Consider the following 21,569-nt stretch of genomic DNA (forward strand, 5'->3'; position numbering starts at 1 on the left):
TTTCTCTCAATGTTGAACTACATCACAGTTGCTAACTAACAGATTATGGTTCTAGTTCGTAGTTAATGACTATGACGATCATGGTTTTTTTTAGACCCTTTTCCTCTACAAATCAAGGCATGCCATAAAAATCAATCTGTAAATTGCACTGTTTTATTAAAGCAAAAGTGGCAGATTATAAAGAACAAGTGCTTCACATTTTAAACATAGCCTGTATTTACTTTTAAATCTTACTGAAACATGCTGGTCTTTCACAAGTTGGTGTTGCACGTCATTTTGACGTGTCTCAGAGTGTGATTTAGCCATTGTGGCGTCCATATGAACAATTTGGTAATGTTGCTGAAAGACATGGACGTCGTCAACGTGCAACCACTCCTCGACAGGATCGGTATGTGGTAGCATTAGCTCGTCGAAATGTGCATATAACTGCACATCAACACTGTGAGGTTTTAGAGAATACCCACAACTTTACTGTATAGAACCAAACTTTGAGGAATAGATTACATAAAGCTGCGGGTCCATTGCGGGTTCCCATGTCAAGTCATGGAAATCGTGGACTCAGATTAAGGTGGGCACAACATGCGCATCGGGGCTTATAAGATTGGAGTTCTGTGTTATTCACAGCATTCTACCTTTATCAGCATTCAGTCCACCTTTACCTTTATCATGTACAAATCTACGTGAATTATATGATGAACACTAGCGATAAAGGACATTTATCGGTAATTGTATTAAGCACATCTTCGTAAATTAGCTTCATTCAGCACAACTGGATTCAGGGTGCCCAAGATAGAATGCATTGGATCTATTTACGGGAGGCCTATATTCAGCAGTGAACTCAGAACGGCTGATGATGATGATTAACCTCTTCAAATACATGTACATAATCGATGGCTCGATACTCCTAATTCTTTAATTTTCACAATTTCGCTTGACATTTTTTTTTAATTTTATAAATTCTGACAGTGGAGTTTGCTGGTGATAAGATATCTGAGGTAAACAAAAATAATATATCATATGCTCCTGATCTGACAACAAATCTTTTATCTATTTCTCAACTGATAAAAAATTGAATGATTGCACCAGCTGATTTGTTAGAGAATGTATATCGTTTAAATTTTGAAGGGCCAAATAAACAGAAAGTTTTTATGGCAACTACCATTAATAGTGAAACATGGCACAGAAGATTTGGTCATAAAAATTATAAAATCTAATGAAAAATGGTTTAGTAAACGGTATAAATTGCAACAGGAATATAACAAATAATTATGTATGCAAAGTATGTTGTGAAGGAAAGCATACTAGACACCTGTTCAGTTATGGAGCTAATAGAGCTAATGCTTGCTTGGAGATTATACATACATGCTGACCTATGTGGACCGATGGAGATAACTTCGTTAGGAGGCACTAGATATTTCTTTATATAACTTAAGATGATTTTAGTAAGATGTCTTTTGTTTATTTCCAAAAAGGTAAAGATGAAATTTTTCGTTAATTTTCAGTAAAATCTTTAGTAGAAAAACAGAAGGATATTAAAATAAAGATTTTGAGAATCGATGGTGGTGGTGAATTTTGTAGTAATATTTTTGAAAATTTCCCAACATATAATCGAATCATTCACTAAAAGTCATTTTTGGGCCGAAGCAGTGAACACTGCTGTCTACTTCAGAAACCGTTCAATTGTAACTGGTGTGACTTAGAGTAGGTTTATAACGGAAACCATCGCATCAGATCCTCGCCTAGAGCATAACACTGACAATGAACACTCGCATTTAAAATAATACATTTATTTTACCTAGCGATGGATATAATGGTACGATGCTATGGTCGGAGCAAGGATCGGCGCCTCGTTGTGAGCGCCCACTAAAACTCCGATAGAAATTTGGACCAACAAACAACCTGAAGTTAGTCAATCAAATCCAAGAAATCTGTCCTTGTTAGTTATAGTGACACAATTAAAGGTTAAAGATTATATGATCCCGAAATAAAAGATATTGTTATAAGTAGGGATGTAGGAATAAATGAAAAATCAGTCGATATTTCGATCACAATTGGTGAAGAGTTGTCAGGATAATCAGATTCAGTGGGAGATTATCATGAATCATTTCAGGATCAAAGTCGTCACGATGAAGAGAACACATCTATTGATGAAATTGCGTAAGACAATGATCTCAACTACCTATGTGTAAAATAACTAAACCAAAAAGGTTTGATGATTTTGTCATGATGATAAGTTAAGTGTGTTCGGATAGTGAGAGTGATCCAGTTATTATCGAGGATGACATGTCGAAACCAGATAGTAATCTATGGTTAGCGGCTATGACAAAAAATTGCAATCTTTCGAGGATAACGCAGCATGGGAAGTGGTTGATGTTTCTGAAGATGGTTGCGTAGTGAAGTGTTACTGGGTATACAAACGAAAGGTTGACAACTCAGGTAAAGTGAAATATCGTGCAATACTGGTAGCAAAGTGTTACACTCAAAAGTTTGGAGTTGATTATAATGAAACCTTGTTTCCAGTCATAAGGCATTCTACATTAAGACTTATTTGCTTTGGTAGCAAATTTGAATTTGGATGTTTTTCATCTTGATGTAGTGACGGCTTTTTTGAACGGTGATCTAAATGAAAATATTTTTAGTACCTGAAGGTTTATAAATCGAAAATAACAAATAGTCAAGGCTATATAAGAAAGCTATATATGGTTTAAAGCAGTCAGTCCTGGTATGAAAAAATTGATAATTCCTTAATTAATATAGACTATAAGAAATCTGATTATAAGCCAGCTGCCGGACTATTAACAATTTTTGCGTACTTGTAAGCAAGATTTTTTAGTTTATCTAATCATGGCGTTCAATTAAAAACTTTTGATTAACTACATATTTGTGGTTTAGTAGGCTAATACGCTGATAATTCGTTATAGTCCTCCAAGATATTCAAAAAGGTGACTAATACATTTAATATAACAGCCGAATTGTACGAGGTCTAAATCAAATACGCCGTTTACTAATAAGAAAATCAACACAATATCAGTTCACAACATTTTTATTGATCTCCGTACATTTTACTCGATGATATGCGGTCTTTTACAGTGAGCCAGCTGTAACAACAAATGCATTCACGATACGTTTTAGCAAATAATATTTGGTCACCACAAATAATCCGAATTCGTAATTACTCACTCCTTATCAGTGGCGTTTCATGAAAGCGTGTTTAAAGTCTTGTATTAAAATTTGAATTTATTTGAGAATTTATTGAATAAAATAAAAACAGTTAGACTACGTTTTTTTTAATAAAATGTTTAGATAATTTATTGCCAAATAACAAATATAACAATTGTTAGTAAAAACGTTTGTATTTATACGTATTTATGTTATGATTTTTAATCGTAAAGGCTCTGTACTGAGGTATTAAGATTTTAGAATTTGTAAATCTTAAATAATATTGTTCTAAATAAAATTGTTTTGAATTGGAAAAACTATTTTGGTCAAACTAGTGTACTAGGTACAGTTTATATTATGTGGTTTACAAGACTTAAAAACCGATTTTAATCGCTTGAGAATGTTCTAAGGGCTCTTCTTATTAAAGAGTGACATTGAGTACCTAAAGTTAGCCAACTGTAGTGTCAATTACAGAATGCGTGTTTTGATTTGTTGCGTATCAATTAACTGAAATAAAATCTTAAAATAAATAGGTTTTAACTTTCAGGTATTTTATTTTGTTTCATGAATTTATACAATAAAATCTTTAGTGTTTCTATAAACTATTCAATTTATGGTGATATAAATAAGCTAATATACAATAAACTAATGACAACTGAACCAAATTTTTAATAATCTTAAGAGGTGGAGTTATAACCTCTCCAATTAACTTGTTTCCACACCACCCATGGGGTAAAGTTTTCGGTGCGTTTTATTTGTACGTGGTGTCCCCAATAGACCTAATCCACAATGCAATATTCATTCAGAGTCTGTTTCTGACTGGGATGAATTTAAATGAGATTGTTTTATTATAAGAGTAATCAATTTTTTCACAACACTGGTAAATGTGACTGTTTCAATTAATTTTAAAAGCACATATGTACCTCATCTATCTAGCTATGGAAAACTCGAAACGGAAGTGGAGGATCAAGTGAATAAAGCAAACGAGCCGCAGGTTGCCTGAATGAAACAATATGGAGAAATAAAAATATCGGAAAAGAAATGAAACGTAGAATTTACAAAACAGTCATCAGACCAATAAATGCGCGGCAGAAACACGACCGGATACAAAAAGGACAAAAAAATGTTAGAAATAGCAGATATGACAACCCTTTGAAAAAAAGATGACAAGACAAGGTGGGCGGCATTAATAACTGCGTAAAAAACAGGTATAATGGAATGGCTACATAAGCCGAATGACAACAAATAGAGTAGTAAGCACGGCGAGAGACGGTTCTCCAATTTGAAGAGGATCAGTGTAAAGATCACGAGAACAATGGAATGACAACTTACTGGAGGCACATTGAAAAAACAGATAGTCATATTAACACAAAAAGAAGAAGAAAATATGTACCTCATAATTTTCCAAATTATTTTACTCCATTGATTCTGCAGAACTGTCTGTTGAACTGTCTGAATCATTTGATCCTAATTGTATTGTCACAGGCTCAATAACAGTATCCACCATGCCGTCCAATCTCCACATATCGTCTTCTACTTTAATAACATGGCTTATCGCATTGCTCCAATCAGTTGAATGTATATTGTCCAAACTAGCTTGCAAGAGGCTCTGGACATCAATAATTTTAAAAGTGACATTTTCTCGAGCTACATATCCTTTCATTTGTGCCCAAATTAATTCTATTGGGTTTAGTTCACAATGATAAGGTGGTAGTCTTAAGACGGTAATGCCATGAAGTCTAGCCATTGTATCCACAGCATACTGACGATATGTACTACGATGTTGTCTAATAATATTCATTAGCTCCATTTTAACCATATCCTCGCCGTATGGAATGGATTTTTCTTTTAACCAATTTTGTAAAACTGCTTTTCTGTCACTCATATTAGGAATTCGTTCAACAAGTCGGCTATGATAGGATGCATTGTCTAATACTACCACTGAATTAGGTTCAATACGCTGAAGAACGTTTTCGAACCATCTTTCAAAGCATGTGGCGTCCATGTCCTCATGATAGTCGCCTGTTTTCTTTGATACAAAAATGAGAGCACTATTTTGCAGAAAACCTGTATCACTACCGATATGAGCTACAATAAGACGCTGACCTTTGCCTGATGGTGCTCGTAATCCTGTTGATAAGCCTTCTATAAATGCTTGACGAGGAGTTGTTACAGTCGTATCATGCCAAATTTTGGAAACTGTATGACCGGCATTAATCCAAGTTTCATCAAGATAATAAATTTTTCTTTTGGAAAGACGATAATCTCTAATAGAGCGCAAATATCTTCGTCGCCATGCTACTATTTCCTCTTTATCTATTAAAATTGATTTTCGAGATCGTTTCATGTAACGAAAATTTAACTTGTGTAGAACTTTTCTTAGCGTTTCGGCGCTCATTTGAGGAATCATATTGTTTTCCAGTAACTTGGTCCTAACTGTTTTGATCGTTGGGGGCTTATTTTCTAAAAAGAATGTATGTACAGTCCTCCTGATTAAATTCAGTTGTGTTTCATCTAGATCTAGAGGTTTTCGTCCACGCTGGCGAGTTTTTGGCGCACTTAAAGTTGCTGTAATTTTAACTATCAACTATCAATTTAACTTTAACTAATCTAAGTATTAATGGTTTTACTTCATTACAATATAATAATTAATTCTTGATTTTTTTATTACAAATCCAAGCCTTAATCGTTTTGTTTTAAATCTTACAATGCGTTTACTTGTCGTTTCATGATTTCATTTAAGACAAACACGGCAAATCAATAGATTTAAATTTACCTCGAAATAACGAAATATAGGTAGTTGTTAACAATAATAATATTCTAACAATAATAATAGTCTAAAATAACAATAATAATCTACGAGTTTGCAGTGAAAACTTTCCGCTGTAATGTATCAAAATTCACTCACGTTCACTGTGCACTACAGTACGCTACTGACACTTCTCAAATTTAACCATTATCAGCAGCTGCAAATATATGTGTCATCGTCTTCAAATTTTTGTCGGAGTATAGGTTTGCACGATGTGTTTTCTTATCCTTATACAACTTCCGCTTTATTATTTGCTGATTTTGTTTAAAGTATTTTCCACCTTTGCAATTCAATAATGATAACTTTATTACTAGCGGACCAGATAAGCGGCGATATATTTTACACTACTTTGATGAATAACATTTTACTGCTCTGTTGTTTCATTCAGCACTGCTCAACAAGTTATTGGTTTTAATATTTTATTGCAATAGTACGAGTACGGAATATTTATTTATACAGTGAATTTATTACAAGTTATTATTATTATTATTTTTTTTTAATTTCTTCTGACGTATTGTATAATGTAGGTTTAGCCAATAATCAAAGTTATGCCTTTACAAGAACATATTATTTGAAAAATAAGGAGTACCATTTGTCATAATAATTGTAATCTCCTTTATACGCACTTTAAAAATTTGTTTAGTAATGTATTTCTTAAATCCACAAAATCATTGAAAAATGATTCATGCTATTTAAAAATATCTTTCTGTTAACGACACTGTTATCGACAAAGTAGATCAAATTCAAATTTGTCATCATATTACACTTCAGTTTATCGTTAAAATTTAATTGATGGTCGTGGATTGTATTGGTGTTATTTAATAATTTAGCAAAATACATAATCAGCAAAAATCTTATTTAAAACATGCGAACGGTTTTTGCAATCAATGCAGTGTTTATGCTTGTTTAGCATTGGCTGTTAAACAATTTGATTTATGTTCGATTGTTTCGTCTGTTGTACAACCATCGTTCTTTTTGGGGTGTAGTAGTTGTATATAACTACCTATTTTTTTTATAGTAGTGCAGTGAAGCGGTACTTTAAAGTAAAATGAGTAATTTGGAAGAAAATAAAATACAGTCGAAACTAGAGTGTTATCTCCAGAAGAACAGCGTTTAGTTCTGAAAGTCGAAAGTTATTTCAATTTGGAAAAAAATAATATGGGTCCATTGACATCTATTATGGCAGTTCAGAAACGCATATGCGATGCTTGCGGTATCGCAGAGAGGACATTCCGAAGAATTAATAACATGATTAATAAAGTAAGCAAGAGAAATCGTCGACATCCAAAAATTTTAGATTTTCACCACTCAATTAAACTTGCAATTAAAAATATTATATATATATATATATATATATATATATATATATATATATATATATATATATATATATATATATATATATATGTATGTATAAAGTCAAAGAACATGTAACAATTAGTGCCGTGTTACAAAAAATAAAAGAAAAGGAGCTGTGTGATATTAGTTTAACAAGTTTGTGGAGAGTGCTGAAACATTTAGGTTTTAGATATAAAAAGACCAAATAATAGACTATAAATATAAAATTGAGAAAAAAAGTATTATGTGAACTCTCTAATGTTGTTTCAAAACAGTGGCATTTTTTAAGAAAATACATGAACAATAAAACGTCTGATAGTCCGAGCCAAGTTGTATTTTTAGATAAAACTTGTATTTTCGCTAAAGGAAATATGTCAAAATCATCCTGGCAAGATGGCTCCACGAAATGTTATTCTTCTAGTCGTTCCAGTAATGGTAAACGCTACATTATACTTTATGCTGGAAATTATGAGGATTATATTCCTGACGCTAGTTTAATTTTTTCGTCCACAAAGAATACAGGTGATTACCATGGAAATATGGATGCAAATATTTTTGAATAATGGTTTGAAGAAAATTTGTTAACAAAATTGGAGCGACCATCCATAATAGTGTTGGATAATGCATACTGCCACTCAAGAGTAGAAGAGAGATTTCCTTCAAGCAGCTGGACAAAAGAAGAAATAAAGTTGTGGTTGACAGAAACGAAAATTTATCACAGTGACATATTTTTAAAAGTCGATTTACTTCAAAGGTGTGGAGAACACAAAATTCAAAAGAAATTTGTTACTGACCAAATGGCTCTTAATATGGCCATGAAGGTCTTCGACTTCCGCCCTACCATTACCACTATAATGCAATTGAGCTTGGGATATAGCCAAAAAATTTTATGATAAACATGCACCCAAAACAACAGATGACGTTCTTAGTTTATGGAAAGAATCGCTAGAACAAATAAAGGCAGAACAGTGGCAAAATTGTATTAGACATACGGAAGACATAATCGTTCAGTCTTTTCAAACCGAGCGAGTTATAGATGAGGTCCGGCCTCTAATTATTCGGATAGACAATTCAGATAGTGACGACTCTGATAGTGAAATATCAGACAGTGAATAGGAAAAATCGTTTGCTAAAAAGAAGTAACAAAAAAGTGTTTCGGGAATTCAATTCGGACTTTGTGGTGTGTTTTAGTTAAACAATAAAGTACCTTCGGTCTAATTACTGGACTGAATACTCTTAATAGCTTTGGAATTAATTACTGGACTGCAAGTGTTTAAACCTTTTGATTTACTGAAAACTCGGAAGTGATTTAGTGCCAATTTGTTTCAAGGTTATATTTAATACAGTGTCTGCAGAAAGTAAAGTCTTGGATGTATTTCATTCAAATTTGGATATACCAGCAACTTTTTATAATATAATATATAATATAATATATAGTATAATTTTTTCACTCTACGCAAAATAGAGATTTATAGAGACCTTGATGAACATTTATTATTCTGTCTAATATATATTATATTATTGGTCTGCCTTCCCCAGATATCTTGAAAAGTTTTCTTTTTATTTTTCTCATTATGTTCAATTAAATTCTGCTGTATAAATATTTGTAGAAAAAGAAAAAACCTTACATGGAAATAAACTATGGTATAGTATTCGCCAGGTAGGAAAAACCAATGTCTCGTATGGTTAGTATTACCGAATGTTGCCCAGAAGCAGAAACCTATAGTGTTGTGATCGGTGTTAAAGCCTTTCGGGTTGATCGGTATAAAAATGAGAATTTTCGCTGGTTCTTCCTAGCTGACGAATCCTATAGTAGGTTTATTAGATGCTGTAGATTCTATCGTCACATAAAATTGTGATCACAAGTAGTAATCTTTCACTAAAATTAAATACTGTTTCTTCTTAGAAGAACCTGAGAGTTTTAATTTAAAACATTTTGCTTATTTTAAATAACGAAGTCACTTACCTTGTCATTATATTTTGTACTAAAAAGATAGTCTCCTTTGATGAAGAAATCTTTCACGTTTGAAACGTAAATTTGAGACGCTCTATTTTTAAACAAATTCATCGAATGAAGAATTGTGCTCAAATCGTTCGGTTCAGATCTTTGCACGACAATACGGTATTCGTCATTCGCATCTTTCAACCAGTAGAAAGCCTTAACAAATTCATGTACCATCCGGAATGATTTTCCGAAATCTTCTGTCACCCACAGCTAAAAAATAAAATATGACATATATGATATAAGAAAATTAATAGTAATTTACAGAACAAGTATATGAAATGCACGAAAGAAGATTCTTAACCTTCATCGGACTGACCGGGGTCTGTTTTGACCCCAACTCACAATTGTTGGCTATTACTTCACAAATCTTAATTGTTAATTGGTAATCTTCCATCTATCTCTAGTTTATATATTTTATTGATAAAAAATTATGTATATAAGAATATTTAACGCTAGATTAAATATAAACTTAAGTTTTATAATTTGCGGTCTCCTAATACCCCGGCCAGTCTTTTATATAATATAAAATGCATTCTAATAAAGTTGTAATAATACGGGAATTCCATGGATTTGATGGATTAGTACCGATTGGGAGTGTCTTATCGGTATGTACAATTTACATGTTTAAATGGGGAATTCCCCGAGCTGCGATAAAATTTAACGAAACAATTATTTTGAGTTCCACTGTCAGTTGCAGCGATGCCAACCCTACCGATTTGTCGGTAATTCTACCGATTTAGGAAGTAATCTACCGATATACCGATATGGCGACCACATCAACCGATTTTTATTATTATACTTCATGTACTACTTTAATTTTTGTTAGTATTGTGTAATATATGTAGGTAGGTATACTGTTCTTATAGAAAATATGTATATGCTACACCTTTTACATTTAACAGCAAATTAAGCGATATTACCTCGAGAAATTCTCTACCCGCATTACGAAAACATATCCTTAACAGTTTAACCGTGAGGGAGAGTACTTATTGCTCTATATGGGAATACCATATTTTTTACAAGTTTGTACTGGGCGATCTCTTTTTCTTCTTCCTTGGGGATTCCACTCTAGGGTAATCTTTGCAATACTGGAATTATTTTTTCTGAGTGTGTGACCAATCCAACCCCATTTTCTGGACTTTGTTTGATGTTCTACCCTTTTTTGTTCGGTCAGGTGTAGTAGATCTTCGTTTCTGATTATGTAGATATATCAACAGAAGAAGCCCCAGCACGCAGCACTGGCAATTTTAATAACTGATGTAATGTCAGGATAACTTTAAAAAAATTTACTTTCTTTCTTTCTTTCTCCCCTTCCTTTTACCCTATCAGGGTGTCGGATTTAGGCTAGCTATTTTAATTTCCATTTACCCACCTCTTCCATTCTTTCCATGTTTCCTGCCATTATTTTCAATTCCTCGAGTGGTTTTTTGCTTCATAAATTTTTCTTGTTATTCTATTGGATTGCATCCTCATCAGATTCCCATACCAGTTCATTTGTCTCTTTGCTATTTTGTTCATTATCGGTTCCTGGTTGGCCATTCTCCTAATAGTCTCGTTGCTTAATCTATCCCATTTTGTCTTTCCAACTATACTTCTTAGATGTCTCATCTCCATTGCGTTTATCGTGCTCTTTATGTTTTTCCAGAATTGTCCAGTTTTCACTTGCATAGAGCACAGTCGGTATCACTATTGTGTTATATATTTTTATTCTTGTTTCTCGTGCAAATTCTCTTTTTCCCATTATTGGGGCTAACGCATAATATAACTTGTTTTATTTCTTTGCTCTATTTGTTATTTCCCAGTCTATTTTTTCGTCATTAGTTATTATACTTCCCAGGTATTCGTAAGTTGTTACTATTTCCAATTCTGAGTTTTTACATTTTATCTTTATTTGATTATTTTCCTTATCTCCTTTGCCGCTGATTATCATTATCTTACTTTTTTCCTCGCTTATCTCCATTTTTAGTTCTTCTATTTGTTCTACCCATATATCCATTAGTATCTGCATTTTATTCTCGGAATCTGCTATTAGTACTATGTCGTCTGCATACATTAAGGACTCTATTGTTACCGGTTGTAATCTGCGGTAACCTATTATTGTCTGTAGTTGATTGGTTCTGACTCTAGCGTTTCTTATCAATTCGTTCATTACTATTATGAATAGCAAAGGGCTGAGACCATCTCCTTGTTTAATACCTCTCTTCTAATTAAATGCTTCCGATCTTTCCCCTGTTATTTGTACCCTTCCTTTTACCTCTTTGTAAGCACTTTCTATAATTTTTATCAAAGCATTAGGTACGCTTAGGTATATGAATGCTAATACTAGTTTTTCCCCCGTATCTATGCTTCTTTCTATTAGGTTTCTAATGATATATATGTAGGAATATTTCTTAGAATAAGTATTTAGCATAGTGTTATTCATTAGTTACGCCACTGCAAGAAACCACTTAAATAATATGCTTAAGTCGCTATAAGACAGACGGGATTCAGGGGTGAAGGGGACAGGAGATATGTAGACGAGATAACACATTCCTCCTGAGCCAAAACGGGCATTCGATTTTTGTCGCTCGAACTGAGTATACTTAAATTATCGTGCACGCCGAAAAAGACGAAAAGACGAAACCAATTAACGACGGGGGTGTTCGATATTTTAATTCGCAGGTCGCAGACAATTATCCGTAATCTTGTGTATTGTAAATGTAAATATCATCATTACAGTGTATTTTCTATATAATAAAGACTTCTCGCATAGATCGCGGACTTTTAATATAACGTTAACCTCTTCAAATAATAAAAGAACTTTAATTAGACCTACATTTTGGGGGCTCAACCGGGATTATTTCGAAAGAGACAGTAACGTTTATTTGTGCCGCTAATTATGGAAGCAAGATTATAAAAGACGCAGTTTGTGAAAATCGAATCAACGACGAAATGACTGTTGTAACATAATATGCCAAGTGTAAATAAGAGGCTGAAGTGGCGAGACTTGACGACGTTGCAGACGACGACGATAAGATTAATTTATGGTTTATGGATGTTTGGACCCACTGGATGATGACAAATGATCAGGTGACTTTGTTCCTTTAATAGATCGTGCGAAGATTATTTTCTTTATCATGAACTGTGAACATTAAGAAAAGAACTTTTAAACAAACAAAAGTATTTGTAATTATTTGTTGATTTAACTTTACTCTGTTGATGTGAGGACTTTTGATTTTGATAATGATAGTTGATAATTGACTATAATATTTTAAATTGAATGTTAAAAATCAGAATCTTTTAGTAGGATATTTTGCTTTATTCTGAGATATTATTGTACTTATTATATTGTTGTAATATAAAGAGATAAGATTTGCGAATTAAAAGCGACCACAACCTCGTTCACAGTAATACTAATTTAGACTACACTCAGAAAAATAATCTATAAGTTTTTAAATTTTTAATTCTTTTTATAAATTTTTAAATTTTTTATTTTTTTTAAATAACTTTGATATCAATTTTTAAAATGCAGTCTAAACAAACACGACTCTTACCGATTTTCAAAAAATTAGTTATAATATTAAAAATTCGGCATATAAAGCTGTTAAGGCGTTGCACATTATAGCATATGGTGATGAAGGGGTGCCGCGACAAACAAGAAGGAACTTGATTTTTCAGGCTTTGCGTGGGATAAAAATGCCAGCGAATATGCTGATAAGATAAACGACGTAAAACAGAAATTAGATATGCCAGACTTAGTTGCAGTCTGTAACGTATTGGATCTGGATTATTCGGGTGCAAATGACGACGTAATTGAACGTATTTGTTCGTTTTTGAATGAATTAAATGTAGATGACAAGAATGACGAAGATGACGATGATGATAACGACGCGGACGACGATAAAGAAGCTTATGACGAAGATAAAGACGTTTATGACGATAAAGACGGTTTCGACGATGAAGACGATAATGAATACGAGGAAGAAACTGAAAGTATGCCAACGATAGCTTTAAAGACGAAGAAAAAAACAAAATCAGGTAGAATGACGGCCGGTAAAGTAAATGATTCTTTTGCTTTGACTTTTAAAGGCGTAGAAGACAGCATAAGACCCTTCGACGGAAAAGACGATTATCCGGTGAGAAAATGGATTACTGACTTCGAAGAAATTTCTGAATTAATGGGATGGAATGATTTGCAAATGCTAATTTTTGCAAAACGATCCCTAAAAGGAATTGCGAAACTGTATATTCAGTCAGAAAAAGGAATTAATAGCTGGAAACTATTGAAGAAAAAGCTTATTTCGGAATTCGAAAATAAAATAAGTAGTGCTGAAATACATAAAATGCTGATGCGTAGAAAGAAGAAACATGATGAAAGTGTACAGGAGTATGTACTGACGATGAGGGAAATTGGTAGCAGAGGTAACATAGAAGACGAGGTCATAATACAATATACAATAGAAGGCATTCAAGACGACCCTGTTAACAAAGTTGTACTTTATGGCGCAAACAACTTCAGAGACTTCAAGGAAAAAATTAAATTGTATGAACTCATTAAAAAACAGACGGCACACAAATCCTCTACAACTGAAACGCATAGAAAGAAGTGGACAAACAATGAAGTACGACGAGATGGTAGAAACAATGAAATACGACGAGATTATAGAAACAACGAAGCTAGAGGAGATGACAGAAGAATGTCGGAAAACAGAATTAAGAAAGAAGAACAATGTTATAATTGTGGAAATCGAGGGCACAGATCGAGAGATTGTCCTGATAAAGCCAAGGGAACGAAATGCTTCAAATGCAACCAATTTGGACACGTTTCTTCTCGATGCAATGCTAAAGAAGATAGACCTTCGACTTCTGGTCAGGTAAATGTCATTGACGTAGTATATAAAAACTCAGTGACCTTAAAATTTGGAAAAATATCGTTACGTGCATTGTTTGATACAGGAAGTGACATAAGTGCAATGAGACAAGATATTTTTGAAAAGCACTTTGATGACGTCATTCTTAAGAAGAATATAGTAGAGTTAAATGGATTAGGAGGTATTAAGGTTAAAACTTTAGGTTCTTTTAACATAATAGTGGAAATTCAAGGCGAAGATTTCCATATTTTATTTCATGTAATCCCAAAAGGAGCATTAGACGTCGAAGTTATTCTTGGAAAAAATATACTAAAACAAGCAGAGGTTACCATAACCGATGATGGAATTATTGTATGCAAAAAAGAAGTAGATAATATGATAATGAGGATTGCAGTTGACGAGGCGACACACGATGATAATCTACAACTGGAACATATAAAAGACCCAAATACTAAGATGGAGATAAAAGAATTAGTGGAAAATTATGAACCGCGACAGACCAAGACTACAGATATAAAAATGAAAATAATTCTAAGTAGCGAAGAACCGATACACCAAAACCCAAGGAGGCTATCAATACCAGAAAAGCAAGAAGTAGGTAAGCAACTTGAGGAATGGATAGAGAAAAAAATAATTCGACCTAGTACATCCAATTTTGCAAGTCCAATTGTACTCGTCAAAAAGAAAGACGGACAGATCAGAGTTTGCGGTGATTACCGAAAACTTAACCGGAATATAATAAAAGATAGGTTTCCATTACCTCTAATAGAAGATGTATTGGATCGGTTACAAGGTGCAGAATATTTTAGCACAATAGACCTCAAGAATGGATTCTTCCATGTACCAATAGAGGAAGATAGCATCAAATACACGGGATTCGTCACCCCAGACGGACAATACGAATTTTTAAGGTGTCCGTTCGGATTGTGTAATAGTCCTGCAGTGTTTCAAAGATTTATTAGCCACATATTTAGAGAGCTGACATCCAAGAACATAGCAATTTACTATATGGATGACATAATAGTTTTAAGTAAATCCGAAGAAGAAGGAGTTGTACGTTTAAAGCAAGTACTCGAAGTAGCTAGGGACTACGACTTAGAGATAAAGAAGAAAAAGTGCCAATTTTTACAGAAAAGAGTAACGTTTTTAGGATATATTATTGAGGACGGCAGAATTCAGCCATCGGATGAAAAATCAATGGCCATAAAGAAATTCAAGGAACCAACGAACTTTAAGCAGATTCAGTCATTTTTAGGCCTGACTGGATACTTTCGTAAATTTGTACCGTCATATGCTACGATAGCTAAAGCATTAAGTGATCTACTCAGAAAAAATCAAACATTTGAGTTTGGACCAAAAGAAAGGAGTGCATTTTCAAAACTTAAAGAGCTGTTAACTAGTCAGCCGGTGTTAGAAATTTATCACCCAGATAGAGAAACCGAGTTACACACAGACGCTAGCAGTCATGGATATGGAGCTTGTCTTCTACAGAGATCGAGAGAAGATAATAAGTTTCACCCAGTTTATTATATGAGCAAGAAAACAAGTCCAGCCGAGGAAAAGTATACAAGTTACGAATTAGAAGTTTTAGCTATAATAGAAGCAGTGAAAAAATTTCGTATCTATCTACTCGGAATCAAATTTAAAATAGTAACGGATTGTTCCGCATTTACTAAGACCATGAATAAAAAAGATTTAACTACCAGAGTTGCGAGGTGGGCTCTGTTACTGGAAGATTATCAATACGAACTGGAACACAGAAAGGGAACAAGGATGGCTCATGTAGACGCTCTCAGTCGATACCCTATAGTCATGATAATAAATGAGACATCAGTAGTACAAGAACCAGGTTTTATAGAAAGAATAATGCATGCTCAAGAAGCTGATAACCACATTCAAGCAATAAAGAAAATACTTGCTACGGAAGCTTACGAGGACTTTCTGATTAGAAACAATATTCTATTTAAATATGACGAAGGTAAGGAATTGTTAGTCATTCCGAAACGAATGCAAACAGAAGTAATTAAACTGTTACACGACGTAGGACATTTTGCTGTAACAAAAACACAGGAGTTAATTCAAAGGGAATGTTATATTCCTAACATCAAAGAAAAAGTCGAGCATTGTGTAAGAAATTGTATTAAGTGCATACTTGGAAGTAGAAAAGAAGGTAAAAAAGAGGGTTGGTTACATCCGATACTAAAAATCGATGGACCTTTACAAACATTTCATGTTGATCATTTAGGACCGTTAGCTACAACCAACAAGAACTATAATCACATTTTGGTGATCATCGACGATTTTTCTAAATTTGCATGGTTTTATCCTACAAAATCAACGACGGCAAAAGAAGTCATAGAATGTATGAAGAGGCAACAGAAGGATTTCGGAAATCCCCTCCGAATAATATCCGATAGAGGTACCGCATTTACAGCGAACGAGTTCGAAGAGTATTGCCAAAGTGAAGAAATTAAGCACATTAAGATTACGACAGGTGTACCAAGAGGCAATGGGCAAGTAGAACGTGTCAATAGAACGTTAATCCCAGTATTAACCAAATTGAGTATAGAGGAACCGACGAAGTGGTATAAGCATATTTATAAGTTGCAACAATTTTTTAATTGCACTTATCAAAGAAGCATTGATGCTACGCCATTCGAAGTACTCTTTGGGACAAAGATGAAGAATAAAGAGGATCTAAGGATGTAAGAAATAATAGAGCAGGAAATGATCAAACAATATGATGAAAGTAGAGACATGTTAAGAAACGAGAGTAGACGTCAGTTAATCAAGGTCCAGGAGGACAATAAGCGCAGGTATGACTTACGAAGGAAGAAGCCGAGAATGTATAGAAAAGGGGACCTAGTGGCAATTAAGAGAACGCAGTTTGGTGGTGGACTCAAACTGAGGAAGAAATATCTTGGACCATATGTGGTAGTAGATGTTAAGCCCAATGATAGATATGATGTGAAAAAGTCAGGATATCATGAAGGCCCCCTGAGCACATCAACGTGCGCTGAATATATGAAGGCATGGGTAGAGAACCAATCAGAATCCGAGTCGGATTCCTAGCAGGATGGCCGAATGTAGGAATATTTCTTAGAATAAGTATTTAGCATAGTGTTATTCATTAGTTACGCCACTGCAAGAAACCACTTAAATAATATGCTTAAGTCGCTATAAGACAGACGGGATTCAGGGGTGAAGGGGACAGGAGATATGTAGACGAGATAACACATTCCTCCTGAGCCAAAACGGGCATTCGATTTTTGTCGCTCGAACTGAGTATACTTAAATTATCGTGCACGCCGAAAAAGACGAAAAGACGAAACCAATTAACGACGGGGGTGTTCGATATTTTAATTCGCAGGTCGCAGACAATTATCCGTAATCTTGTGTATTGTAAATGTAAATATCATCATTACAGTGTATTTTCTATATAATAAAGACTTCTCGCATAGATCGCGGACTTTTAATATAACGTTAACCTCTTCAAATAATAAAAGAACTTTAATTAGACCTACATATATGTTGTCATTTGCCTGTCTTCCCGGTCTAAATGCCGTTTGTTCTTCTCCCAATACCATTTCTACTTCTTGTCCCAGTCTCTTCTCTATTATTTTCGTATAAATTTTAAAGCATACCGATGACAGACATATTGCTCTATAGTTGTCGCAGTTTACATGTTCTCCTTTTTTGTATATTGGCAGGATGATATTGTTCTGCCAGTCTTTAGGGATTATTTGTTTTTCTTACGCCTCTTTATATATTTTCCATAGCCAGTTTATTCCTTCGTCTCCCATGTATTTTACTATTTCCGGTTCAATTTCATCATCTTCACCTGCCTTGCCTATTTTTCTATTTGATAATCCTTCTATTACTTCTTCTCTACTTATTTGCTCTGGCTCTGTGTTTTCTTCGCCTTCATCGATTATATTGTCTTTCTTTATCACTTCAGTATCAAATTTTTTCTCATAATATTCTTTCCATACCCTAGCTACTTGTTCTGGGCTTATTTGTATTTGGTTTGAAGTATCTCTTACTGCGTTTATTTCCTTTCGTTTTCCTTGCCTTATGTGTCGTATTGTCGTCCAAAAGTTTCTATTTTTTTGTTATATACTCTTCCTGAAGGGCCCACAACTTCCGAGCACCGAGCCGCCGAACTGGGCGTAGCCCGAAGCGGAGACTCGAGGCCCGAGCAAGCAATTTCAGTTCGATTATACGTCACTAGAGAAAGCAGGAAAAGACCGCCTCACGCTAGGCTGCATTGATCGGATTAGGATATCGTGTTGAAGTTCTTGTACATAGGACTTCCACAAGCAACGCATTTGGCTGATATTGAGCCCCTATCGCGCATCAGAGTGCTATAGCAGGGATAGGGATGATCTGGAGCAATGGAGTGGTTCCTGATTACACGAATCAATAGACCTCGCAATTGTAATATCCAAATGTAATTCTAAGAGGTGAGTCTCTCAGACGAAGTTTAATCAAACTGCTTGCTTGCTACTTATTATCAACGAATAGTTTAGCATATTCAAAAGAACACGTGGGTAGCGGTGAATGTTTCAAGATACAAATTGACAAAACACTGTTGTCATCATCATTCAATCTTCGCTTATCCACTGCTGGACATAGATCTCCCTCATAATTTTCCATCTATTTCGATCTTGTGCCTCTTGCATCCAATTCCTATGACAACGTTTTAGATCGTCAGTCCAACGTGTTGGTGGACGACCTCTGCTTCGGTAGGCATCATCTCTTGGTCTCCATTTCAGTATCCGTTTTGTCCATCTATTATCTGTCATTCGAGCCACGTGACCTGCGCAGTTCCATTTCAGTGTTGCTACTCTCTCTACTGCATCAGCCACTCCTGTTCTTTGTCGTAGATGGCGATTTGGGATCTTGTCTCGTAGTGAAACGCCTAACATAGCACGCTCCATCGCCCTTTGACAAACACAGATCTTTTGAACTGTTCTCCTTGTCATGGTCAACGTTTCCGCACCGTAAGTTAACACTGGCAAAACACACTAATTAAACGTTTTTCTTTTAAGGTATATTGGTATATCAGACGATTTGAAAATATGGTTCAGCTTGCCGAAGGCTGCCCAAGTCAGTCTTATACGACGGAGAAGCTCAACGGTTTGGTTGCCATATCATAATAATAATATGAACAAAAAATCTGATAAATTTTCTGATTCAGACTAAGTTTAAAAAAACTGGGTTTGTTGTCAGAATGTTATATTTATTGTTTTACAATATTTGTTTTTATTTGTGTACAAATAGTGCTGCGATGGGAATTATTATAAACGGTAAAAAAACGAAGTACATGCTAATTACAAAAAGACCACAAAATATAAATCACCTATTGACAATCAATGATAACGTGATAGAACAAGTAGAAAAATTTCAGTACTTGGGAACTTTGATCAATGAAACCAATGATCATAATGCAGAAATAAACAGGCGAATAGAGATTGCCAGATCAGCATTTATACGAATGAAGGCACTCCTAACGTGAAAAAATCTAAATTTGGAGATCAGACTACGTACGAGGCTTTCGAACTCTGGTTATACCGCAGACTATTAAAAATATCATGGACTGATAGAATTACAAATAAAGAAGTACTGGAGAGGGTTGGTAAAGAAACATAACTAATCACCACTATTCGCTCCGTGCGTGACCATGGTAGGGGTACCTTGAAACGATGCCAGCGTGCGTAGCGGCGAAATATGACACAATTGGAGTCTTTATACGCATAAATTTTATCAAAAATGTGTGCAAATACATATTGCGTATTTAATTGTGCTAATAATAGCAAAAATAGCAAGTGTAGTTTTTATAGGTTTCCAAAGATTACATATAAATTAGAGAAAAGAAAAAGATGGATCCGTGCGATTAATATGAAAAAGTAAATATCACATAACATCATTTTTATGCAATTAAAATAGGAAATATTTAAATAATTTACCTTAAATGATATTTTATAAGGCTTCAAGCTAACTGCAGAGTGCCTGATGACTTTAGCTTTTATATCATAACTTTTACTATTACTGTTTTTAATTATATGCTCTTTCACGTGAAAAACTTGATTTGCCAGTACTAGATTTTTAAATTTTCTTTTCCGTTTGGGCTTAAAAAGATATATTATGATGAATTTTGAGAAACCCAGTTTTTAATACTACATTTATTTTGTACATAAATTGAAAAAATATAGTTAAAAAGTTAATTATTAATAATTGTCAATTTCGCCTGTATTTAATAATGTCAAACATATGTCATTAATGTCATAGGTTTAACCTGAAAATTGGTAGACTCCAAAACTGTCAGATGAAGGCGGTAGGTGTCGCGTCAGTCACGCACAGAGCGAATACAAACCAGAAAACTGGAATACCTAGGACACGTGATGAGGGGACCAAAATATAAAATTTTGAGACTCATAATACAGGGAAAGATTCTAGGAAGAAGATCTGTTGGCCGAAGGCAGAACTCATGGTTAAAGAATCTACATGATTGGTATCAATGCAGATCGATTGATTTGTTTAGAGCCGCAAGTTCAAAAATAAAAATAGCCATTATGATTGCCAACCTCCGTAGGGAGACGGCACTCTAATAAGAAGAATATTTGTTTAAAACCCTATTTTTTGTTAAGTAAAACACACGTTTAAACAACAGAATTTTGTTTATTTTTCAACTACTTATCTACCTAATTTTGGAACAAGTAAACCACTTAATAATTTCCACAAAACCACAGTACAAATATAATACCGTAAAAAATATATCTACCGTTTTATTTTTAAATCTGCCGCTTTTTGATGACGAATCTACCACTTACGTAAACATTGTATTTATATGGGATTAACCACAATTATTATTGATTGTGATGGAAATTACACTATACATTGATTGTGATGGAAATTACATTTTACATTTGTTTTGACAATAGTTTTAAATAAAATTATATCTTTATAGCCCTAACAACTATATATTGGAACAAGCAGTTATTTTGCGAATATAATGACAATTTACCAAAATTCTTTTATCTACACACATGTCCAAAAGTTTGGAATACGTACAAATAATATATCTACTCCTATGGTGGTTTTAAAACTGTTGTTGATATTCATTCTAGAGGGTTTTTAAATGAAAATGATAAAAAATTTGAAATGTTTTTGTATGATTTTGGTCACATTCAACTGATTAGCGTATTTACACATTATTTCAGTCTTTGTTTAAATTTGAATTGAGAGGTTTAAAAATGCCTAAAAACGTGATATCTCATTTTGACAGATCCAGAGTAATTGCTTTGTTACAACAGGACTTTATTTAAAGTTATATCGCGAATATTGCTGATGTTACTCAGAGTGCTGTATCAAAAATTAAGAAAAAATTTCAAGATACAAATGACGT

At 33.9% G+C, this 21,569-nt stretch overlaps 1 protein-coding gene across 1 annotated transcript in view; it reads right to left on the bottom strand.

The window, feature by feature from the left end:
* The window catches only part of LOC140441825 (sortilin-related receptor-like), a 148,299-nt gene that overhangs the window by 65,829 nt on the left and 60,901 nt on the right, over window positions 1-21,569 (bottom strand). Inside the window, exon 4 of the mRNA XM_072532762.1 lies at window positions 9,273-9,521. Within this exon, the coding sequence (XP_072388863.1) occupies window positions 9,273-9,521 (249 nt within the window). The remainder of the gene's footprint in view (window positions 1-9,272; window positions 9,522-21,569) is intronic.

This window comes from Diabrotica undecimpunctata, chromosome 5, assembly GCF_040954645.1.
Source record: "Diabrotica undecimpunctata isolate CICGRU chromosome 5, icDiaUnde3, whole genome shotgun sequence".
NCBI classification, from domain to species: Eukaryota; Metazoa; Arthropoda; class Insecta; order Coleoptera; family Chrysomelidae; genus Diabrotica; species Diabrotica undecimpunctata.